The following is a 22,437-nucleotide window of genomic DNA, read 5'->3' as shown; positions in this document are numbered from 1 at the left end:
TTGTGCTAGATCCCTGGGGAGCTGGCCAGTAAGCACACTGTTGGTAATCCAATATGATTAGTGGTTATGTCATTTTAATGGTCACACCACAGGCTAGGAGAAAACTTTCCTGGAGAACAACGGCTCCCACTAGCTCAGCTGTTCAAAATAATGCTTTCCCACCAAACATTTTGAATGGATAGGGGACTCTGACTGTCTTGAAAACAAAGCTCTTTAACGTCTCCAAGTAGCAAATACATTTTGTATTTTAAAAGTTCAGGCAACAGCCGGCACTTATAAAAACCTTTAGAAATGGGCTTCCTAGCTAGTAGAGCATCCTGTGCTCCTAACCCCATAATTTCTGACCCTTTCATGGATTCCTTCATTCCCATACCCCCCAAATAAGCATACCTAGGCCATGTCTTCAGGATCTCCTGCTCATTATCTACTCTCTGCCCCTGTTGATCTAATCTATTTCCCCATTTTTATTTATAAGTAAATACATTTATTACTTATTTTATATTTTCTCATGTTTAAAATCCTGGTCTAGCTTTAACAATTTGCACATCTCTCTCTGCACCAGTCCCTCATTTCTGTTGAACAGTAACTTGCACTTGGAATCACTACTGAATAACATTCTAGCCCCTCAAGTTACACATGCCCCCCCCCAAAGCAAACAAATGAACCCCTTTCCCCTGGCCCTAAACAGCTTCTTTGGTTTCATCACTGTCCCCACAACTTTCCCATCACTCTGGCTCAGAATCATATTGGAGTTTGATGCCACAGCTCCTCTAAGGCCCAGCTGAATGTTCATACCCTTCAATATGTCCGTAATTGAGCCCCTCTTCCCATTGCTTAATAGTCTCTGTTTAATCGGCTTGATTAATAGCTATCATTTGCTAAGTGTAAACTCTGGCACAGGTACTGTTCACAATCTCATTAATCCTGCTAACCTGGAAGGTGATTTGACAAGCAAGAACACTGAAACACAAAGAGGTGAAGTAACTTGCCCCAGTTATGCAGTAATTGGCAGAGCTGGGATGGCAATTCTGATCTATATATCATCAGACTCCTCCTGGTCTCTTTTTCTTTCCATTCTTTTTGTACTTTGCTGCCAGATTAATTTTCTTAAAACAGAGCTGTGATAATTAATTATGCTTGTCTGCTCAAAAACTTCCATGGGTCCCACTCAAGTACTATATTATATCTAAACTCTTTAACCTGATATATAAGTGTCCCCTACATTCTAGTTCCAACTTATTCCTCCAGCCTAACCTGAAACCTATCAGTTATTTCTCCACTACATCTTCTAATGCTTCAATTAAGCCAGATCACCCATCTCCTCTTAGCTACATAGTCCTTTCTCTTTCCTCTCTTATTTCTCTGACCCTAATCTCATGCCATCTCTCTGGAATGCTGTAATCAAACCCTACTCTTTCTCTATGACCCAGATCAAAGTCCTTTCATTTTAGTGAAATATTTTGGATTCATCAAACAAAAAGATTTTTCCTTTTTTTGTAAGCTCAATGACTTATCTTCTGAAAGGCGAACATTCCCTGAAGTACTTGTAGCATTATTAGAAAAAAGAAACGAGACAAAGATGAAAGAACTAAGTAACAATTCCAGGCAGTGTATGTGAAAATGTCAAGTGAAAGAGATCCGTATTCCTCAAACTCAAGGTGGTGAACATTTTCCTTGTCCAGGGGTACACCCTAGAGGATCACAGATAGTTGAAGACTCTTTCACTTTGTGTTTTTATTTTACGGCATTTATGAAAAATAATGAAAAGACATAAAATCAACAAAGCTCTTTTGCAGTTAATAAACTACTTTTTTGTGGTATTGGGGACTGAACCCAGAGCCTTTGCACTAAGCTATATCCCTAGCCAGCCCCCCCCCAAATTTTGAGACAGGGTCTTGCTAACTTACTCAGGCTGGTCTCAAACTTGCAGTCCTCCTGCCTTAACTTCCCAGAGTGCTGGGATTACAGACATCCACTATCAAGCCCCACAATAAACTATTATTTTAAAAAATAGGTTTTATGTTTTTAGAGTTTTAGATTTATAGAAAAATTGAGCAGAGAGTACAGAGAGCTTCTTTATACTCCTTCCCTACACACATGCATAGCCTCTTCTACTATAAACCCCCTGCACTAAGATGGCACATTTATTACAGTCAGATGAACCTACTTAAAACCCATAGTTTACATTATGATTCACTCTTGCTGCTGTACATTCTATAGGTTTTGACAAATGCATAAAGACATGTATCTATCCACCATTGTGGTGTCATATAGAATAATTTCACTGCCCTAAGAAGCCTCTGTACTTACTTGTTCATCTCTCCCTCCCCAACCCTTAACACCCACTGATCTTTTTATTGGCTGTATAGTTTTTCCTTTTCTGTCTATATAGTTTTGCCTTTTTTAGAATATTGTATAATTGGAATCATATCCAGCCTTTTGAGGTTGGCTTCTTAGCTAATATGCACCTTCCAAATCTGGAAAGAATCCACATATAGATTGTGTTTAAAACTATAGGAAGAGATGTAGATAGAGACTAGGCTGGAGCTCATCAGTGGGTTGGGAAGGAAGAGTCACTGAGATCAAAGAAGAGAAGGGTATGTTTCCAGAAGGAGCACATACAACTATGTATAGTACACAGTACTCGATAGTGTGATAAATGACTGTTACTGTTTTAGGTACTTATCGTAACATGCTGTGCTTTTCATCCTTTAGAGCATAATCCTACTTATATAAAAGAGTTTACTGTAAAGCATTGTGCTGCTATGCCACTGGTAGCCTCGTGTATCTCGTGTTTAACTGCATATTTGGATAATATCAAGGGGCCATCACAGATGATTGATGTATACCTTTTCAGTTTGCACTTAGAAGTTGGCACTCTGTGTGGTACTTTGCTATACACATGGATGAAATTGCCTAATAACATATTTCTCAGATTATATTTCCATCACGTGTCACATGACTGTATTGAAATTTAAATTTAAAGAAATTTGACCTATGTGGAGTCTACTAATTAGAATTTTTTCTCCAGACCACTATTTTTTCAATATTAGTTTTGAAAATCTTTCTAAAACAAATCACATCTTCTGATGTCTTGTTAATGCTTGGGATGTTTTTTTAAATTATATGGAAAAATGTTTAAGTACTTTTCAGTTTTGCTTTGGTTGAGTTCTATTATATTTGAATATTATTATAGTTTTTTCCCCTTGCATTGCTTTTCTTTGAATAATTTTAATTTTTGTTATGTGTGTGTTTAGTGAATGATAATAAAGTTATACATTTTTTAAAAAAATAATATGCATCTTCCAAATCCTTTCATGGCTTGGAAGCTCACTTTTTAGTGCTGAAGAGTAGTCCATTGTCTAGATGTACCACAGTTTACTTATCTACTCACCCTGTAAAGGACATCTTGGTTACTTTCAAGTTTGGGCAATTATGAAAAAAGCTGCTATAAATAACCTTGTGCAGGTATTTGTGTGGACTTCTTTTCTGTCTACCAAACAATGTGACTGCTGGATTAAATGTAAGAGATTTTTTTTAAATGGCCAAATTGTCTTCCAATACAGTCTGCTTGAAATATCTTTTTATATACCTAGTGTAGTTTCTTAAATTGTAGTTCTTCAAACTAGATTCATATCCTCAGAGTTTATTAGAATATTGAGTTTGAGAAACACAGTTGTAGATGGTGACATGCTATAGAAACTCTGTGTGTAGGGCCAGGGATTTAGCTCAGTGGTTCCGGCGCCTGCCTCGCAGCTCAAGGACCTGAGTTCAATCCCCAGTACCAAAAAGAAAAAAAGAAACTCTGTGTGTTGGGGCAATATGGAAGCTTTTTGTGGCATGTGTGGAAATAAAGCCATCAGGCCTTGAAAGCTGCCACACCCTAGGATGGTAGGAAGGGAGAAAGAGCAGTGGCGCATTGTGGTTGCTGGAAGTGGTGTGAACAGCTGGGTGACATGGTCATGAAGAAAGTTCACGGTGATGGGGCTGTCAGGGTTTATGTTAGATAGAAGATCAGATTATGGAGAGCAATGAATACCTTATTAAAGATAATATACATTTATCCTGTAGGTTATGTATATAGCACATATGGACTCTGTGAGTCAAAAAAAGATTCTGCTCACTCTTCTAGCCAATTTCATTTGCCTTTAAATAAAAATCACCCCTGGGCTGGGGATTTAGCTCAGTGGTGCCGCCGCCTGCCCCTCAAGCGCAAGGACCCAAGTTTGATCCCTGGTACCAAAAAAAAATAAAAGAAATAAAAATCACTCCTAAACTATATTGTTCTAATAAATATCTTCTTTCAAAAGAGCAAAGAAAAATTCACTAGAGTATCCTCAGTGGCTCATTCCTGTGTCTGGAAGGTGTTTCAAAGTCTTCATAATTCATTGAAATCCATCCCATGTCAACCTGTTGTCATCTCAGTTAAGCCATGGTGGAGTTTTAGCTGTATAAAAATCAGCTTGGAATAGCAGAAACCTCTCAAATTAGTGGCATAAACAAGATAGAAATTCATTTTGTTTCATATGATTTCCATATCAGTCTAGGGCTGATATGGAGAGGGGTCTGTTTCTAAGAAAGGAATAGGAGGAAAGGGCAAATTTCTATCTCTGCCACAGTAGAAAGGAGAACAATTTAGCAAAGAAGTGTATACTCCTGGGAAGATCCTGTTAGGAGGTAGGCAGACAAGGAAATGACACAATAAGGTCAAATTTTCATATGTTCCCACTCCAGAGCCACTTATCACAGCTAATTGGGACACAAGTCATGCTGAGACAAGAGCTCCACTGTAACAGAGACAGAGAACTGAAGGAGGGAGGAGCCAATAGCAAGGGACCTGGGAAAAGTTTTCACAAGAGAAGAGACACTTACTTTGGGCATTCAGTGGGCATAGTGGAGGGGATAAGGCAGTCAGTACAGAAAAGCAAATACAGGTCTGATTGATCAGGAAATTGACTCACTATGTGGCTGGAGCTAAGGCCAAGTAACAAAGAGCTTCTTTATTAATCCTGTTCATTTTATTCCTTTGAAAATGGGTAACAGTTAAAGAAGTTTTAGAGAAGAGGTGTGATGAATTGTATAACATAGAGTGATGACTCAAGCTGGATTCAGCGAGATAGGCAGGAACTAGAGGCAGTAGCCCAAGCAGGAGATAATGAGAATCTGTCATTGATAGTAATAGGACAGCAGATGAGGACACTCAGATTGATTAAATCCTGAGGGTATAATAAGAAAACCTGGAAACAAAGCATTAAATATTTTTACTTGCAATGTTTTGCCACAGACTCCAAACTTCAGAAGAGTTAAATTTTTAAATAAAGGATGCAATTGATATTAAAGGGAAAAAACACAAGGTTACTAAGGTTACTGTTCATGATAGTCTGTTCATGGTGGGGAAAAATACTCCTTGCCTTTCATGATTATCATATCTGTAATAGTTATTACAAATTAATATTTGAAAAGTTGGGGATTCTGTTTTTATTGGAGATAAAGGAAATGGTTTAAGACCTGCATTTATTTTGTAGACAAGTTATTTCTGCTTTTAAAATTTTATCTCAGTGGAATCTGGGGCATATTTATTAAAGATCAACACTGAGAAGGAGGGAAAGAAAGGGGTTGAGTAGAGAGGAAGAACTCTGAAATGAGAATTTATCAGGGTGAAATGCCTGGGCCTTCCTATCCTTCCTAGCTTGGTTACTGGAAGTAAATACCTCTTGAAAGGGTGTGACATCAGGAGATTGTCCTCCAAAGCTGACAGACCCTGAAGAGCAAACAGCTGAAGTACCTTCTTCTGGCTGGGCACTGATGGGGATCTGGGTAGTGCATTTCTGTTTCTACCTCCTGTGGATCGCACAGTCTCTGGCCAGACATGTGAAGCAGAGCCTCACTTAGCTGTGATTACTGATAGTTGAAGTAGTGAGCTACTAGTTCTTTGCCCCTGTATCGGCATTTTGAAGCCAATGTGGTCCTATCATCTTGTTTATGTGGGTATATAAACCTGGGTTGGCCAAAAGATGTCATAATTACATTTGCCTTTGAAATTAAATGCTGGACTTATTTTATGTCTGAATAAAAAAATAAACTTAAGTATAAGACATGAAAAATTTAAGAAGGCAAATTGCTTATATTTCTTGAATGTGATACGTGACATATTTAGTCATAATGGTGGCAGAGCAAATTATGAGATTTTCAAAAGTGACCCCTATCTTAGATATGACACCAAAAACACAAGCAACTAAAGAAACAGTAGATAAATTAGACTTCATAGGCCGGGGATTTAGCTCAGTGGTTCTGCCACCTGCCTTGCAAGCACAAGGACCCGAGTTCGATCCTGGTACAAAAAAAAAAAAAATTAGACTTCATAAAATATAAAAATTTTTAACCAGGTGTGGTGGTACATGTGTGTAATTCCAGCACTTGGGAGGCTAAGGCAGGAGGATTGCAAGTCCAAGGACAGCCTGGGCTACATAGCAAGCTCAAGACTGGCTTGGACTATACAATAAGGCCTTTTGTCAAAACAAAACAAAACAAAAAAATTTTTTAAACTTTTATGTCTCAAAAAAAGTGGAAAGACAACCCACAAAATGGGAAAAAGTATTTGCAAATTGTAAATTTGACAAAGGTCTATATGGAATTTATACAAAGAACTCTTACAACTCAATAACAAAAAGATAAACAATTTAATTAAAATATAGGAAAAATGGTAAGTGGTGGTGCACACTTGTAATCCCATCTATTCAGGAGGCTGAAGCAGAAGGATCTTAAATTCAAGGCAAACCTGGACAATTTTTTTTTTTTGTACCAGGGATTGAACTTGGGACCTTGCACTTTCAAGGCAAGTGGCAGAACCACTGAGCTAATCCCTGGCTCATAACCTGGACCATTTAATGAGACCCTATCTTAAATAAATAAGTAAGACTGAAGATGTAGCTCAATGCTCTCTGGCTTCAACCCCTAGGAAATATATACATACATACATACATACATATATACATACATAAATGGGAAAAGGATTTGAATAGCCATTTCTTCAAAGAAGATTTGCAACTGGCTAACAAGCACACAAAATGAAATGACACAGGGAAATGCAAATCAAAACCAAAATAAGATACCACTTTACAACACACTAGGGTGATTAGAATCAAAAGAACAGATAAAGCTGGGAGAGTAGCTTAGTGGTAGAATGCTTGTCTAGCATGCAAGAGGCCCTGAGAGGTTTTTTTTAATATAGCAAAACATTTATTTGTACATTTTAGGCATACAGATTGATAACACTCATCATAGGGAATTTGCACATGTGGGCCCTGAGTTTGATCCCTAGTGCCAAAATAAAATAAAATGAAGGGCCGGGGATTTAGCTCAGTAGTTTTGCTGCCTGCTGCTCAAGCGCAAGGACCTGGGTTCAATCCCCAGTACCTAAAAAATAAATAAAATAAAATAAAATGAAATGAAAAAGGACCGGTAATGAGTGAAAACGAGAATGTGGAGAAATTGGAGCTCTCATACATTGCTTATGGGAAAGTAAAATTGTACTGCTGCTGCTTTGGAAAACAGTTTGGCAGTTTCTCAAAAACTTGAATATAGGGCTGGAGATGTGGCTCAGTGGTAGAGTGCTTTATGAAACTTAGAATCACCATTTAGCCCCATAAATCCACCTCAACGTGTATACCAAGGAAATAGAAACATATCTATACAACCACTTATTCAGGAATGAAAGCAGCATTTTGCATAGTAGCGAAAAAGTTCATTGACTGATGAATGAATATACAGAATGTAGTATATCTGTATAAGGAATATTTTTCAGCCATAAAAAGAAATAGAGTGCTGACACATGCTACAAAGCATATCTTAAAAGCATCACATTAAGTGAAAGAAGCCAGACAAAAAGGGCATATTTGTATGATTCCATTTATATTAAATATCTAGAATTGGCAAATTCATAGAGATAAAAAGTATAGTGGTGGTTGCTAGGGGATGGGCAGAAGGGGAGCGTTGGCAGTGACAGCTATGGGATTTCTTTTTGGAGTGATGAAGTGTTCTGGAGTGAGATAATAGTGATGGTTGCACAACTTTTGAATGTACTAAGAACTACTGAATCCTATTCTGCACAAGGATGATAGTAATGGTGTATCAATTATATCTCAATTAAAATCAAGTTCCCCAAAAAAGAAGAGTGACTCACTGAGATATCAGATGAGTGAAAGCCCAAGAGTAAGTTTGTGTCTTGAGGAATCAGTGCCAAGATAGGAGAGGCATCAGCAGGAGTCTCAGAAGACAATGAATTTGACTTAGAAAATATTGACTTTGCATACTTGTGCCTCCTTGGAGTACTCTTTGGGGGCTAGACATCAAAAAAAGGAGTTAAGACATTTTGAGTTAGGGCTGTCCGGATTCAGGTGACAGCTGAAACCCAGGGGAAGGTATGGTAGCACTTAGCAAAGAACTCAGCCTGTGACGGATTTGCTTGAACAAGGAAGTAGACTGCAGGAAAGAAAAATAACCTGTGAGTCTGGAAATGAGGAAGGAAAACAGGGCAGGGCAGGACTTGGATACTGCAAAGTCTTATTTTGCAGGATAATGGTGAGAGAAGCCTAAGCCCAAATGATAGCTTACTGACATTCACCTTTTCTACCAGGGATCAGGTTACAACCAGTAGTTTCTGCTTCATCTTGTTTTTCTGCAGTACTACTATGATAGAAACCAGATAACATAAATTTGTAAGCTTATTTGAAAAAAAGTAGTTCCATCAATCCAATGGTGGAAGAGTTTCTTGATTTTACATAGAACATTCCAACCCCAAAGGGCAACTCAGAAATAGAGATCATCGAAACTGGTATTGTGGAGTGTGCCTATAATACCACCCATTCAGGAGCCTGAGACAAGAGGATCACTAAGGCTAGCTGGAAAATTTAGCAAGACTCTGCTTCAAAATCAAATAAAAAGGGGGCCAGGGATGTAGCTCAGCAGCACAGGCCTGCCTGGCAAGTGTGAGGTCTTGAGTTTGATCCCTGGTACCAAAAAAAAAAAATCAAATAAAAAGGGCTGCAGGTATGGCTCAATGGTAGAGTGCTTGACACAAGGCAGTTGGTTTAATCTCCATACAAAATTTAAAAAGAAAGAAAGAAGAAAGGAAAGAAAACAAAGCAAGCATCACAGAGCCCCAAATAGACAAAAGGGCTGGTTCATGCCATGTTCTCATTCTCACTGGCTCTTAGTAACTTTCTGTTGCCAGAGCCAGTGGATGGGATGGAAACTAGCAGAACACATTGTTTGAAGGAAGGCCCAAGGTTTTGAAACTATCTTAATTCTTGCACAATCCTGCTAGAAAGAATTTCCCTAAACAGTTGCAAAGCATTTAGTTTTATCTAAGTCTCCCTAGAAAACCCCTGATGCCAAGATTCTCCAACCAGAAGTATTAAAGAATGTGCACAGGGCCAGGGAATTTAGCTCAGTGGTGCCGCTGCCTGCCTCAAAAGCACAAGGTCCTGAGTTTGATCCCCGGAACCAAAAAAAAAAAAAAAAAAAAAAATGTGCACAAACTTTTGTACAAGTGTTGTTACTACCTAATAGAATTCCTAACTGGTTCTTCTTGTTATCAGTTTCCAGGGTGGCCATGACTTGGATGGAGTTTTTGGTTTTCCTTTTTATTTTAAAAGCTATTTCTCTAACAATAGGCAAAAAATACTGGGAGACCTAAGGATTTCGCATTCTTCCCTGTGAATAGGTCGTGATTAGTATTTTGTTTTAATAAATGAGGAAATCTAGGAAGAAAGAGCCAGATTTGAAATGGTAAATCAATGCAGACTACTGATCAGAGCCTTAGAGATGTATAATGCCAGGGGTCTGTTCCCAGCATTTCCTCCTGTAGCAAAAGATTATTGAACTGATGTTGAAATTCATTATTTATACACTTAGGATAAATACTACTATTTGCCTTCCTCTTATCCGTGGAGTACTTCATAATTTGTTTTGTTTTGTTTTAGAGTTTTTTATGGGGGGAGGGTTGGACAGGGTCTATGTAGTTGGTGGTTGGTCTTTAATTGACTATGTAACACAGACTGGCCTCAAACTCAAGGTGATCCTCCTGCCTCAGCCTTCTGAGTGCTAGGATTACAAGTGTGCACACCACACCCCACATACTTCATAATTTATGAGGCCATTTTATATTTGTTATCTTGTTTTAACTCACCTAAACCTTACAAGATAGGAAGTGTATGTTTTTATTATCACCATTTCACAAATGAAGTGAGATTCAGAGAGGTGAAGCAATTTGCCCAAGTTCACATGGTTTCCAAGGGATGACACCAGAACCAGCATTCAGTCTTGTGACTTCCCCTCTATTATCTTTCTTTCTATAAAATATGCTGCCTTTGAAGTCTTTTCAGAGCTTCAATGTATGCCTTTTCTTTCAACACAGCCTCAAACAAAGGACTTTTTATACCCTTCACTAACTGGGAAAGAAAGGATTCCCTAACCAGTACTTCTGCAACCCAGGACAATGGTAAACCAGGTCAGAAATCAGACACTTTTCCCCTGGGGACACAGGTAAGGCATTCTCTCTCTCCTGCTGATCTGCTGACTACTCAGTGTTTAATACTAATAATTCAGTGGACTCTCGATTATTTATGAAGGTCTAAGAGGGCTTGTTAGAAAAAGGCAGTTTAGACGCTCTAAAAGGAAAATGCAAGACAGGACGTAGAGTACCTTCTCTATTAATTTCAGTCTCCTTTTCCCACTCTTTCACTAATCTGTTAACATATGCCATCTATTTTTACATGTAACTTTAGCACATTTTATGCCAAGATTTTAATACCCAAACAGAGATGTAAGAGTTATAGTTTTGTGCAGGCTCTAAAATTTCTCCTCTCTACCCAATGTCTCCATCTCCTCTTCCTTTACCTCTTAGATTTTCTTACTTCTACCTGTTAGTTACAGAGTCTTCCATTTCAAGGGTGGTTTTCTCAAAGCTGCTTCTTCAGAATAATAGAAAAAAAAAAGTTAAAGAACAAAGATGACACAGGAGTGATGGGTAATGGGAGGGTAGTATCATACAAGATTTGGAAAAAATTGAGAACAACAGAAATTTAGAGAAAAATTTGGTGGAAGAATCAATTTTATAAGATTTCTAGTATGAGTGAATACGACTCAAAAAGCAGAACTTTATGTTCAACCTCTCCTTTTGCCTTTTCTTATAAAATATGAGAATGAAATTGTGGAAAATAGCCAAAGGGAGAAAGAAAAGCAAAGGCTCTGATTAATGCATAGTTTCGATGATCAGGGTTGTACTAGTAAAAAGTAAGATTTCTTTTCAGTTTGATTATATAATACCTTCTCGTTTTAAAAAGACAAGTTAGCATTAACTGCTTCCTTCATTTTGGAGATTCTACTTGGGTAATTTAGAAACTATCTCCATTACCATTTTTAAAAATCTTGGTATTAATTTAAGGAAATGGAGACAAAGAATACTCCAACCTATGGTTAAAGTTAGTACAGCTGGGGATTTAGCTCAGTGGTTCCCCCGCCTGCCTTGCAAGTCCAAGGTCCCGAGTTTGATCCCCGGTACCAAAAAAAAAAAAAGAAAAAGTTTTTAAAAAATAAAAACAGCTTCTCTGAAATTACTTCTTTTTTTTTTTCTTTTGGTACTGGGGATCGAACTTGGGTCCTTGTGCTTGCGCAGCAGGTGGCAAAACCACTGAGCTAAATCCCCGGCCCTTGAAATTACTTCTTGATGAGAAAAAAAAAGGAAATTGAATAGCTTGCTATAATCCTTTTAGTTTAACAAATAAGGAAACAGGGCTTCTTTCTCTGTACCAAAATGATACTGAACACTTCAAGATACTTTTTCTTCCCACATTTTTTTTCCACATTTTTTATTAGTGCATGTTGACCATACAGATTAATGGGTTTCATTTTGGCAGATTTGTACATGCACCTAACATATTTCATCATTTTTAAAAAACAAACCCTAGGGCCAGGTATTTAGCTCAGTGGTTCCACTGCCTGCCTTGCAAGCGGAAGGTCCCAAGTTCAATCCCTAGTACCAAAAATCAAAACAAAAACAAACAAACAAAAACCCTTAGATGGTTCTCTTTTTGCTTCTGTCCTTGACTAGTTATGCCTCAAGTTAATTTCTAGCCTAGTAAAACTCCTATTATTTCTTTTATCAGAAGATAAAATAAGTGTGGGAGACCTTTAAATAGAAAAAGTAAGTTGGAAAAAGTGGCCTCATCTAATTTCTATGCTGAGCTATCTATACCTAAGAAAATATGGTATAGTATTTTGCTGTTTGGTATGCCCTTTACCTTCTAATATATTTTATATTTTCAAGAAGTCTATTTACCTGCTTCAAAGCAACTCTGGAATCTTCTTATGCTGTGACTATTTCAATATAGGCTTTAGCCGGGCATGGTGGTGCACACCTGTAATCCAGGACTAGGCAGGCTGAGGCAGGAAGATCACTGTGAGTTCAAGGCCAGCCTGGACTACATAATGAGACCTTGTCTCAAAAAAAAAAAGGCTTAATCTTGGACCTTTCCTTTGAAGGTTGGTTTCCCTAGCTTGCAGGGATGGACATCCTTGCTGATAGGAAAGACCTATGAAGCCTCAGCCTAGTGAGTTCATGTCTGAACGCCCATGTCTGCCCTTCTACCTAAACCTTCAAATTTGTTTTAGATGCAGGAAATGACAAGAAAGGAGATGCCAAGTGACAACCCCCAGGACAATGGTAAATATTTTGATGAGTATTTTCTCCCACACTATCATAGAAATCTGAATGTAATGAGATTTGAGAGATGATGTTGCAGCTTTGGTCAACTAATCTTTCTGCTTTTCTGAGGGGCTGCCTTGGATGAGTAGGGATGTGGAAGGCCGTCTGCTTAAAGAGTAGATATTCTACCTCCTTTGTTCTTTTTGTATTAGCTGACTAGTCTGTATTTCTTTTTCTTTGCCTTCTTTGGGTTTCTTATTTTCCTATTCGTTCTTTTTTTCCTTCTACCAGTTTGTTAAGTTACACTTTCTCTAACTTACTTTCTATACTTTTAGTATTATTTTCAAAATGGCAATATATGTCCTTATGCAATTTTAAAATGAATCAATATCTTAAGTCTTCTTTTGGGTAAGTTAAAGATCTTAAGAGTACTTTTCTCCAGTTATCTCTCTGAAGTATATTATTCCTATGGCTTTTATTTCTCTATTTTAAAAACCCACAAGATATTTTTATACAGACAATATCCATTTAAATATATCCGTGTATTTACCACTTTTTCTCTTCATTTCTTTTTTTTTTTTTTGGTACTGGGGATCAAACTTGGGACCTTGCACTTGCAAGGCAGGCAGCGGAACCACTGAGCTAAATCCCCAGGCTTTCTTCATTTCTTTTTTTAATCCCAGACTTTTCTTCTGAGTTAATTTTCCTCTATCTTTAGAATTTCCTTTAGTTTAGGCCTACTGCAATAAACTCTTTCAGTTTTTATTTGAAATACCTTTATTCCACCTTTATTCTTGAAGTATATTTTTCTCTTTATTATTGTTTTTTATTAGTGTATGTTTGCAATACATAATAGGTATATTTATTTTGGGGAACTGGTACATGTGTGTAACATAGTTTGATCATTTTCAAGCTCTTTCCCCTTCTTTCTTCCCCCTTCCTCATGTAGGGCATTTTTGCTGGGTATAGATTTTTAGGCTGGTGGTATTTTTCTTTCAGAATACTGAAGTTATTCCACTGTAGTCTATCTTTTGTGGTTACTTTTGAGAAGTCAGCCTGAAGTCTTTAACTCCTATAGATAATCTTTCTTTTTTTCTTCTGACTGCTTTTAGGATTTTCCAGTTGTCTTTGGTTTTCTGCAGTTTCACTGTGATGTGGAGATTTATTTTTATTTATCCTGCTTGGTACTTATTATACTTCTGAAATCTGTGAATTATATCCCATTAATTCTGGAAAGTACCGTTTGGAAACAAATATTTTTTGTGTCCCATTCTTTCTCTCTTATCCTTGTGGAATTTCTAATTAAATAAATATATGTCAGAAATATTCACTTTGTCCTCTTTATCTCTTATTCTTTCATAATTTTGTCTTTTTTGTCTGATCTACATTCTGGATAATTCCTTCTGACCCAACTTTCAATTAATTAACATCCTCATCTGTGTCTAATTTGCTGTTAAACCTGTCTGCTGAATTTTTAATTTCAATTTGTTTTCTCAGTCTATGTTTGATTTGGTTCTTTTTCAGATCCTATAGGTCACATTTTCTAAGGAGAACAGTTCAGGCTTGTTTTATATTTAAGCATACCTGTCTTATAGGCTGTAATCTCTTATTTATAGTATCTAATATTTTTGTGCATGTTTTTCTGGGGGTTGCTTTCTAATTTTTTTTACTCATATCCTCTTGTTTCCTTTTTTTTTTTTTTTGGTACCAGGGATCGAACTCAGGACCTTACCCTTGTGAGGCAGACACAGTGCCACTGAACTAAATCCCCAGCCCTGTTTCCTTTTTGTTTGTCTTTTGGCTGTTTGTTATTATATTTGAACAATTGTTTGAACTAACAACTATTAGTCTTAAGTGAGTATATTTTTTCCAGAACAAATTTTCATTGGCTTCTGTCAGGTGCCTAGAACACTGTCAGTCTGGGATCACCTTAATCCCATTTTAAGGTTTGAAGTTCCCTGACTATGCAGACAATGCAAACCTGGATAACCATTCTTTACAAGGGTTAATTTATTTATAGTTTACCTTTAATCTGAGCAGTGTATACTGTCCAGGGTTTCCTCTTTGTGTGTGTGTGTGTGTGTGTGTGTGTGTGTGTGTGTGTGTGTGTTTTGTGACAAGGATATTCTCAAACCCCTCACCTTTGGTGGACCTTGAACTTTTTCTTATGTCTCACCCTAAAAAGCCTTCAAGTAAAAGGGGCTTTCTGTGATAGACTTAATCTATAGGGCTTTTTATTGTTTTCTAGAATTTGACCTAGAAATTCCTCACTATCTTTTTAGCTCTTTGGTGCTTTTAAGAGAATGATTCATCCTATTGCTTTTATGTGTTCAACAGGAGGATAGTCTGAATTATCTAATTTGTCATTACTTAAAACAGAAGTCTCTTGGGCCAGGGATTTAGCTCAGTGGTGCTGCCGCCTGCCTCGCAAGCACAAAGTCCCGAGATCGATCTCTAGTACCAAAAAAAAAAAAAAAAAAAAATCAGAAGTCTCTTACCTTACTTTCTTTTTGTTGTCTAAAGATACTGTTCTACAGGGCCGGGGATTTAGCTCAGTGGTTTCGCCACCTGCTGCACAAGCACAAGGACCCGAGCTCAATCCCTGGCACCAAAAAAAAAAAAAAAAGATACTGTTCTATAACCTTTCCCACACTGTACATGTTGAGATTGGTGTTCTTGTAGGTCCTTAACAACATTAGAGTTGGAAGGGTTATTGTGACTAACTCAGATATAGTATGTTTTGTTTCCCAAGGAAGCCCTTGAAGTATATGAAGCACTGAAAACACTAAAGAACACAGAGCCTTTTGATTTTTGTTGGTTGTTCTACCTGCCCCTGTGAGGCTTTTTAGAGATGGCAGATACAGCTATCTGAGAAAAAATGTTTTGTAGCTGGGCTAGCACTAGGCCACGGATTTTTTTTTTTAAGTTGAAAATGGCATTTATTTTTTTATTTTTTATTTTTATTTTTATTTTTTCCCCATTAATTTTATTAGTACATTTTTGGTATACAATACAGTTACATTCATCATTGGGATCTTGTACCATTACATGAGTCTCTTGGTACTTATTTTTTTTTCCCCTTCCCTTGCCCTCCCTTCACCCCTTCCACCCTTCCCTATTTGCAAAGACCTTGTTTCCATTTTTTTCCTTTTCTCATATTTTTTTCCTTTCCCCTTTTTCCCTTCCCCTACCCCTCCCAATTCCCCTGTTCTTTTAGACCTTTTCTTCCTGTTACACAATATCAGTTATACATTTTTAAAATTATAATATTAAGATCTAGGAGACATTACCACAGATTTTACAGAATTTAAAAGGATATAGAAAGCATATTACAAAAATCGTTTTTGAAATAAATTTGACAACTTCTAAGAAGTAACTTGGAAGACAAATTAATGAAACTAACTCTGGAGGAAATATAAAATTTGAATAGCATCTATTAAAGAAAGTATATTCCTAGCTTGAAAACCTACCTATATGACAACAGCAGGCTCATAAACATTTTAACTGATAAATTATATCAAACATTTAAGGCAGAAAAAAGAAGGAACACTTCTCCCCTCATTTTAGGAAATCAACATTGTGCTAATCCTAAAACTGGACAAAGATAATAGAAGAAAAAGTATGAACATAGATAGAAATTTGTTTAACAAAACAAACTCTTAGAAGTCAGATCTGACAGTATGTAGAAAGTGGTTTTATTATAGGGATGGTACTGTTTGGTTCAGCATTGGAAGATCCACCCCGAAAAGTAATCATTTTAACAGAGAAAAGGAGAAAGCCATATGATCCTGTCACTAGTTGGAGAAAGAGTATTGGACTAAATTCTACAGCTGTTCATGGTAAAAGTTATCAGGAGACTAGAAGTAGAACAGAACCTTCTCAACAGATCAAAGACATGTACTCCATACTTCCAACAAAAACTCCTTCTATGAATGGAGACGATACCATGCTTTCTCCCTAAAGTGGGGAATAAGGGCATATATGCCTACCCTTCATCTGTCCTTTAGACTTTGAAACATAGGTCTAAACCAAAATAGTGTGGCAATAAAATGACACAACTAGGATAGGATTGGCACAGCAGAAGCAAAATCTTTATATGTAGATGAAATGATCATCTACAGAGAAAATACTAAGAAATCTCTAGGAGCCCCTAGAACTTGTGCTTGAATTTAGCAGGATTAGAAAACACAAGGTATATATAAAAATTCAGGTCTGTGTATACTTGCTATAAATGAAGAACTGGATATTGAAATTTAAAAGTTATGTAGGAGTACAAAGGACCCAGGAAAGCCAAAAACAAAAACAAAAACAGTGTTGGAAGACGTTTAGCACCCAATTTTAAGACTTCTTCTAAAGCTACAGTAATCAAGGCAGTGTTGGTGTAAGGAAAGACATATAGATCATTGGAATAAAACAGAGAATCTAGAAATAGAACCACACATATATGGTCCACTGAGTTTTGAAAGATTATTTAACATTAGCATTTTATAGAATATAAACTTGATTCAAGAGCCGAGGAAGAGATAGTGTCTTCAGCAAATGGCACTAGAACACCTGGCATCCGTATATAAAAAATTAACCTCAACCTTTTTTTTCCATACATGAAAATAACTTGAAGGGATCTATGAACCTAAATAAGAAAACCTAAAAGTATAAAACTTTAAGAAGAAATTATAAGGGAAAATATTTATGAATTTAGGGTAGGCAAGAACTATCTAGGATACAAAAAACATGATGTATAAAAGAAAAAAAATTGATAAATGAGATTCCATCAAAATTTAGAACTTTAAATGACACCATTAAAATGAAAAGTAGTCCTTAAACAAACCATATTTACAATGCATATAACCTATGAGCAAAATATATAAAGAATTCATAGAGCTCATTAATAGACAATCCAATTAAAATGTAGACATAAGAAGATGATAAATAGCCAGTATAGCACAAGGAATGGTGTGCAATTCTAGAATCAGAAAAATATCAATCAGTACAATAATAAGATTGAATTATACACTCATTAGGGAGATGAAGTTAAAAAGTTTTAAAAGGCTTGTCATGACTTTTTGTTGGATTCTCCCCCTTTGCGTTTAATTTGTCACGCCCAATGGATTCATTCTGCTGAGTTTCCTGGGGTTGTGATCCTCATTGTCTTTTCCTAGGGTATTGTCTAAAATTTTTTGGAGTGCCAGTTTGGTATTCATGAAGTTCCTGAGGTGCTCTTTATCACGAAAGTATCTTATTTCTCCATCAATTTTGAAAGAAAGTTTTGCAGGGTACATCGTCTGGGTTGGAGGCTGTTTTCCTTTAGGGCTTGAAATACATCACTCCAAGTTCTTCTTGCCTTGAGGGTTTGCATTGAGAAGTCTGCTGTGATTCTGATGGGCTTTCCTTTGTATGTGATTTGTTTCTTTTCTCTCACTGCTTGTAGAATTTTATTCTTCTGTTGGATTTCTGGAATCCTAACTATTATATGCCTATGTGTAGATTTTTTTGATTAAGGCTAGCTGGAGTCCTATATCCCTCACTTATCTGTATGTCAAGTTCTTTTCCCCTCCTTGGGAAGTTTTCTGCCATCACTTCTGTAAAGAGTTTTTTTATGTCATCTGCACTCTCTCCTGTTTCTTCATTGACTCCAATCAGTCTTATGTTATTCTTCTTTGCATCATCTAGCAGCTGCTGGATTGATTTCTCATGTTCCCTTACAATTTTAAAGCAATTTTTCTTTTCCTGGCCACTAATTGCAATCTTATCTTCTATATGTGAAATTCTATCCTCACATTGGTTCGTTCTGCTGTGCAGACTTTCGATGGAGTTTTTAATCTCTTGGAAATCTGTTTGTATCTGTTTTATGGATTCCATTTGTTTCCTATGTTGGGATTCCATCATGTTCCTCAGATCCTCTATTTTTTTATCTGTGTCCTCTCTAGATTTATTAATCATGTCTTGCACCATGAGCAAAATTTTTGCTGTTATCTGAGTAATTATTTCTGATTTCCTTTTTCCCAGATCCTCTTTTGTTGCCAGTTCAGAGAGTCCAGGTGGTTGAGTATCAGATTGTTCCATCTCGTTTCCCTTTGGGGTTGCTGTAGGTGATCCAGAAGTCTGTTTTTGAGGCTTGTTTATGTGTCTTCTCATTTCCACGGGTGGGGGGGTGCTTCTGGAACCCACGCGACTCACCTTCTCTGCCCTAGGAGCTTGGGATGGCAGCGGGGGAGCTTCCTTCTGGGTGCTGGGACCGGCTGAGCTTCACTGCCCTAGGAGCCTGGGATGGAGGCCTAGGCTGCGGATTTTTGTAGGGTTTATATTTCCTATCATTTCATTGTCTTAGGGTAGCGGTTCCTGATGAGTGGACCCAGAGCCCCAGGGTGGAGTATGGAAGTGGTAATGGGTTTAACTTTATTGCAAAGTATCTATGAAATCATAGTCCAACAATTGTCTATAGATTAAATACATAAAAGCACAACTACTATCATGTGGAGGGACACTATGTTTTTGATATGAAACTATTATCTAGGAAACTCATTCTTTAGTTTTAGGATGAAATTTTTAGGGGATTCAGTTGATACAAAATTTGTGTTCAGAATGTTACAGATTCTTTTACTGTTTACACAAGTATCCCAAGTTTTGTCATTTTTGTCATCCATATGGAAGTCCCTATATCACTTTAAGCTACCATTTACGAAAATTATTAACCACTTCTTCCTAAGAACCTTCTCTAGTTCAGTGAACAGAGGTACCCCAACTGGACTAAGAAGAATTCTCATTACGTTTTGTTCTTTTCCATTGATTGTGAGCAGAATTCAAACACTACTCGCCTCGTCAGTCCACAGTCCGATCCCCAGAGAAGATGACGAGAGATGGGTACCGAGTATCTTTTTTGGATAATAAGTCTTCAGGTTCTTCTCCAGAAAAGGACTTGATACCAAAGCTCGATACTTATCATCTTACCCATGATGCCTCATTGGGTAAATGCCTGGATGTAGGTGATTCCAACCAGATCCATCCCTATCAGTTACCTTCTGGCATCAGTTTGGAAAATTATAATAGTCATAATTCTCAAATTCTATCCCTGCATGGAAATCTTGGTAAAAGGCCTCAGAGAAACAAGAACTACCAAGAATATAGCACAAAGCCTTTAAATGACATAAAGGCTACTACATCCCATTCCTGTGGAGATTTATTGACTTCCCTGTCAAACTCTGACTCCAGTACTGGAAGACTTTTGAAACTTAGTTCAGGTAATAACTTCTTGTTAGTTTACAGGTCTTTTTTACAGGCATGTAGATAGAAAGCATAACTGGAAATTTTGGAATTAACATTTCTTTTTTTGTTGTTGTTAAGAGTAGGAAAAATTTATTGAGAGAAAGATAGCTTCTATCTAAGACAGACAGAAGGAGGACCAGAAAATGGTTTACCCCTGGAATTAACATTTCTTAAATTGCTTTATCATTTCTTAAATTCTATTTCAGGGTCACCAGTGGCCCATGGAACTTTCAGAAATGTACAGGGTATGAGTTTAATATGACAGATATATTAGAGAAAAATTGTAAAAATGTGAGCTTCACAGCTACATATTTAGTTAAGTAGCATCCTAGGACATATTTCTGGTCTTCTGTGACCACAGTCACTACTATTCTGAATTATTTTCAGAAGAAGCTAGTTTCAGTGTAAGTGGTAGAGACTGCTCTCCAGTGATTTATCATTTCAATAAAACTACTGAATACCTACTATGTGCCAGATACTATTCTAGCTCTGCAAATAAGGTAGCAACGTTCCATATATATTTTATTGTAATTTGGGGGGGGGGGGCTGGGGATTGAACTCGGGTTCAAATCCCCAGCCCTATTTTATTGTAATTTTTTTAAAGTCCCTAATTTTGGGCCAGGGATTTAGCTCAGTGGTTTTTCCGCCTGCTGTGCAAACGCAAGGACCTGAGTTCGATCCCCGGTACCAAAAAAAATAAAAAAACAAAAGTCCCTAATTTCATGGAGCTTACATTCTAATAAGACAGATAATAAACAACATGTAAACATATGTCAAGTTATGATAAGTGCTGCAAGTATAGAAGGAATAGATCAGGGAATATGTTAGACTGAGTGGTCAGGAAAGGCTTCTCTGACGAGGCATCATAAAAGTGGAGACCTAGGCCTGGAGATTTAGCTCAGTGGTTCCTCAGCCTGCCTCGCAAGCACAAGGACCCAAGTTGGATCTCTGGTACCAAAAAAACCCCACAAAAAGCAAATTACTCCGGATGCTGGATGAGAGTAGACTGTCAAGGGGACAAGAGAACGTTTTAAAAAATCATTCAAGCTGGGCATTTAGCTCAGTGGTTCCACCGCCTACCTTGCAAGTGCAAGGTCCCAAGTTCAATCCCCAGAACAAAAAAAACAAAAAAACAACAAAAAAAAATCATTCAAGAGGTTAGAATCCAGTTAAGCATTGATAATGGCTTGGGCTAGAGAGAACTGTGGAGCTGTGGAGGTGATGAGAAGTAGTCAGATTTTGAATATGTTCTGATGCTAATAACCTATGATTTGCTTATGGACCAAGGATGGAGTATGAGAGAAAGAAAGTGATTCTAAGTTTTTGGGTTTTTGTTGTTGTTGTTGTTTTTGGTACCAGGGATTGAACTCAGGACCTTATGCTTTTGAGGCAGACAGTGGCACAACTGAGATAAATCCCCAGCCCTCTTAAGTTTTTTAATAATTTTAAGAATGGAGTTATTTACTAAGATGGAAAAGAGTGGGAAAGTTAGAAACAAGTTTTAAGATAAATATTTATTCAGTTTATGACATTTATTTATGAAGTTTTGTTTTGAACATCTCAAATTTGAAGTACCTATTAAAACTTTCCAGAGTTGCTGACTTGGTAATTGGACATATTAGTCCAGAGTTCAGGGAAGAAGATGTGGCTAGAAATAAAATGTGGGAATTATAAGTGTATGGATGGCATTAAAACTGTGAGGCTTGTGCTCGCTTCAGCAGCACATATACTAAAACTGTGAGGCTGGCTGAGGACAGTGGCATACACCTATAATCCCAGCTGCTTGGGAAGCTGAAGTGGGAGGATCACAAGTTCAAGGCCAGCCTGGGCAACTTAGTGAGACTGTTTCAAAATTTAAAAATAAATAAAAAGGCTGGGGATGTAGCCTGCTTAACATGCACGAGCCCTTGGTTCAATCCCCAGTACTGCAAAAACAAAACTGAGACTGAATGAGATCTCACCTAAGGAGTGAGTATAGATAGAAAAGAGATCCAAGGACTGACCCTAAGCCCCCCAACAGTTAGAAGTTGAATAGACAAAGAGAAATCATCATGGAGAGTGAGAAAGAAGCAGCTAATAAGGCAGGAGGAGAAAAGCCAAGAGGAAGTGCTACCCTGGAAGCCAAGTGTAGAGTATGTTTGAGAAAGGATGGCGTCACAGTGCTGAGTCAGAGATGCCTATGATCAAGGGAGTGAGCTGGACTGAGGAGTGATTATATTTGGCAACACAGAAGACATTAGCAAACAATTTCAGGGGATGCTTGGAAATAAAAGCATCATTGGGGTGAGTTCAAGAAAAACTTGAAAGTGAGGCAATAAAGTTACACAGGCCTTCAAATATATACAGCCAACCCCTTTGAGGGGTTTTGCAGTAAAGAGTAACAGAGAAATAGAACTGTAGCTTGAGGGGGGATGGGGTCCTGAGAGCCTGGTGGGAGTGATCAGCAGAGGGAGAACTGATGATGCAGG

At 37.4% G+C, this 22,437-nt stretch overlaps 1 protein-coding gene across 7 annotated transcripts in view; it reads left to right on the top strand.

Annotated features, from left to right (window-relative positions):
* Nucleotides 1-22,437, top strand: part of Lrrc36 (leucine rich repeat containing 36) — a 59,822-nt gene that overhangs the window by 20,988 nt on the left and 16,397 nt on the right. For 6 of the 7 annotated variants that reach the window (XR_002394331.2, XM_021256876.2, XM_087205202.1 and 3 more), the window contains 3 exons: nt 10,418-10,545; nt 12,673-12,724; nt 19,504-19,944. Coding sequence is in view for 6 of the 7 variants with exons in the window: in XM_021256876.2 (XP_021112535.2) it covers nt 10,418-10,545; nt 12,673-12,724; nt 19,504-19,944 (621 nt within the window). In the remaining variant the exon portion in view is untranslated. The remainder of the gene's footprint in view (nt 1-10,417; nt 10,546-12,672; nt 12,725-19,503; nt 19,945-22,437) is intronic. The other variant, XM_013071653.3, reaches the window with a different exon arrangement.

This window comes from Heterocephalus glaber, unplaced genomic scaffold, assembly GCF_053883595.1.
Source record: "Heterocephalus glaber isolate CG9 unplaced genomic scaffold, H.glaber_assembly_v1.0 deba00000071, whole genome shotgun sequence".
NCBI classification, from domain to species: Eukaryota; Metazoa; Chordata; class Mammalia; order Rodentia; family Bathyergidae; genus Heterocephalus; species Heterocephalus glaber.
Note: the sequence above shows the minus strand (reverse complement) of the source record. Positions and strands in the feature narration are given on the sequence as shown.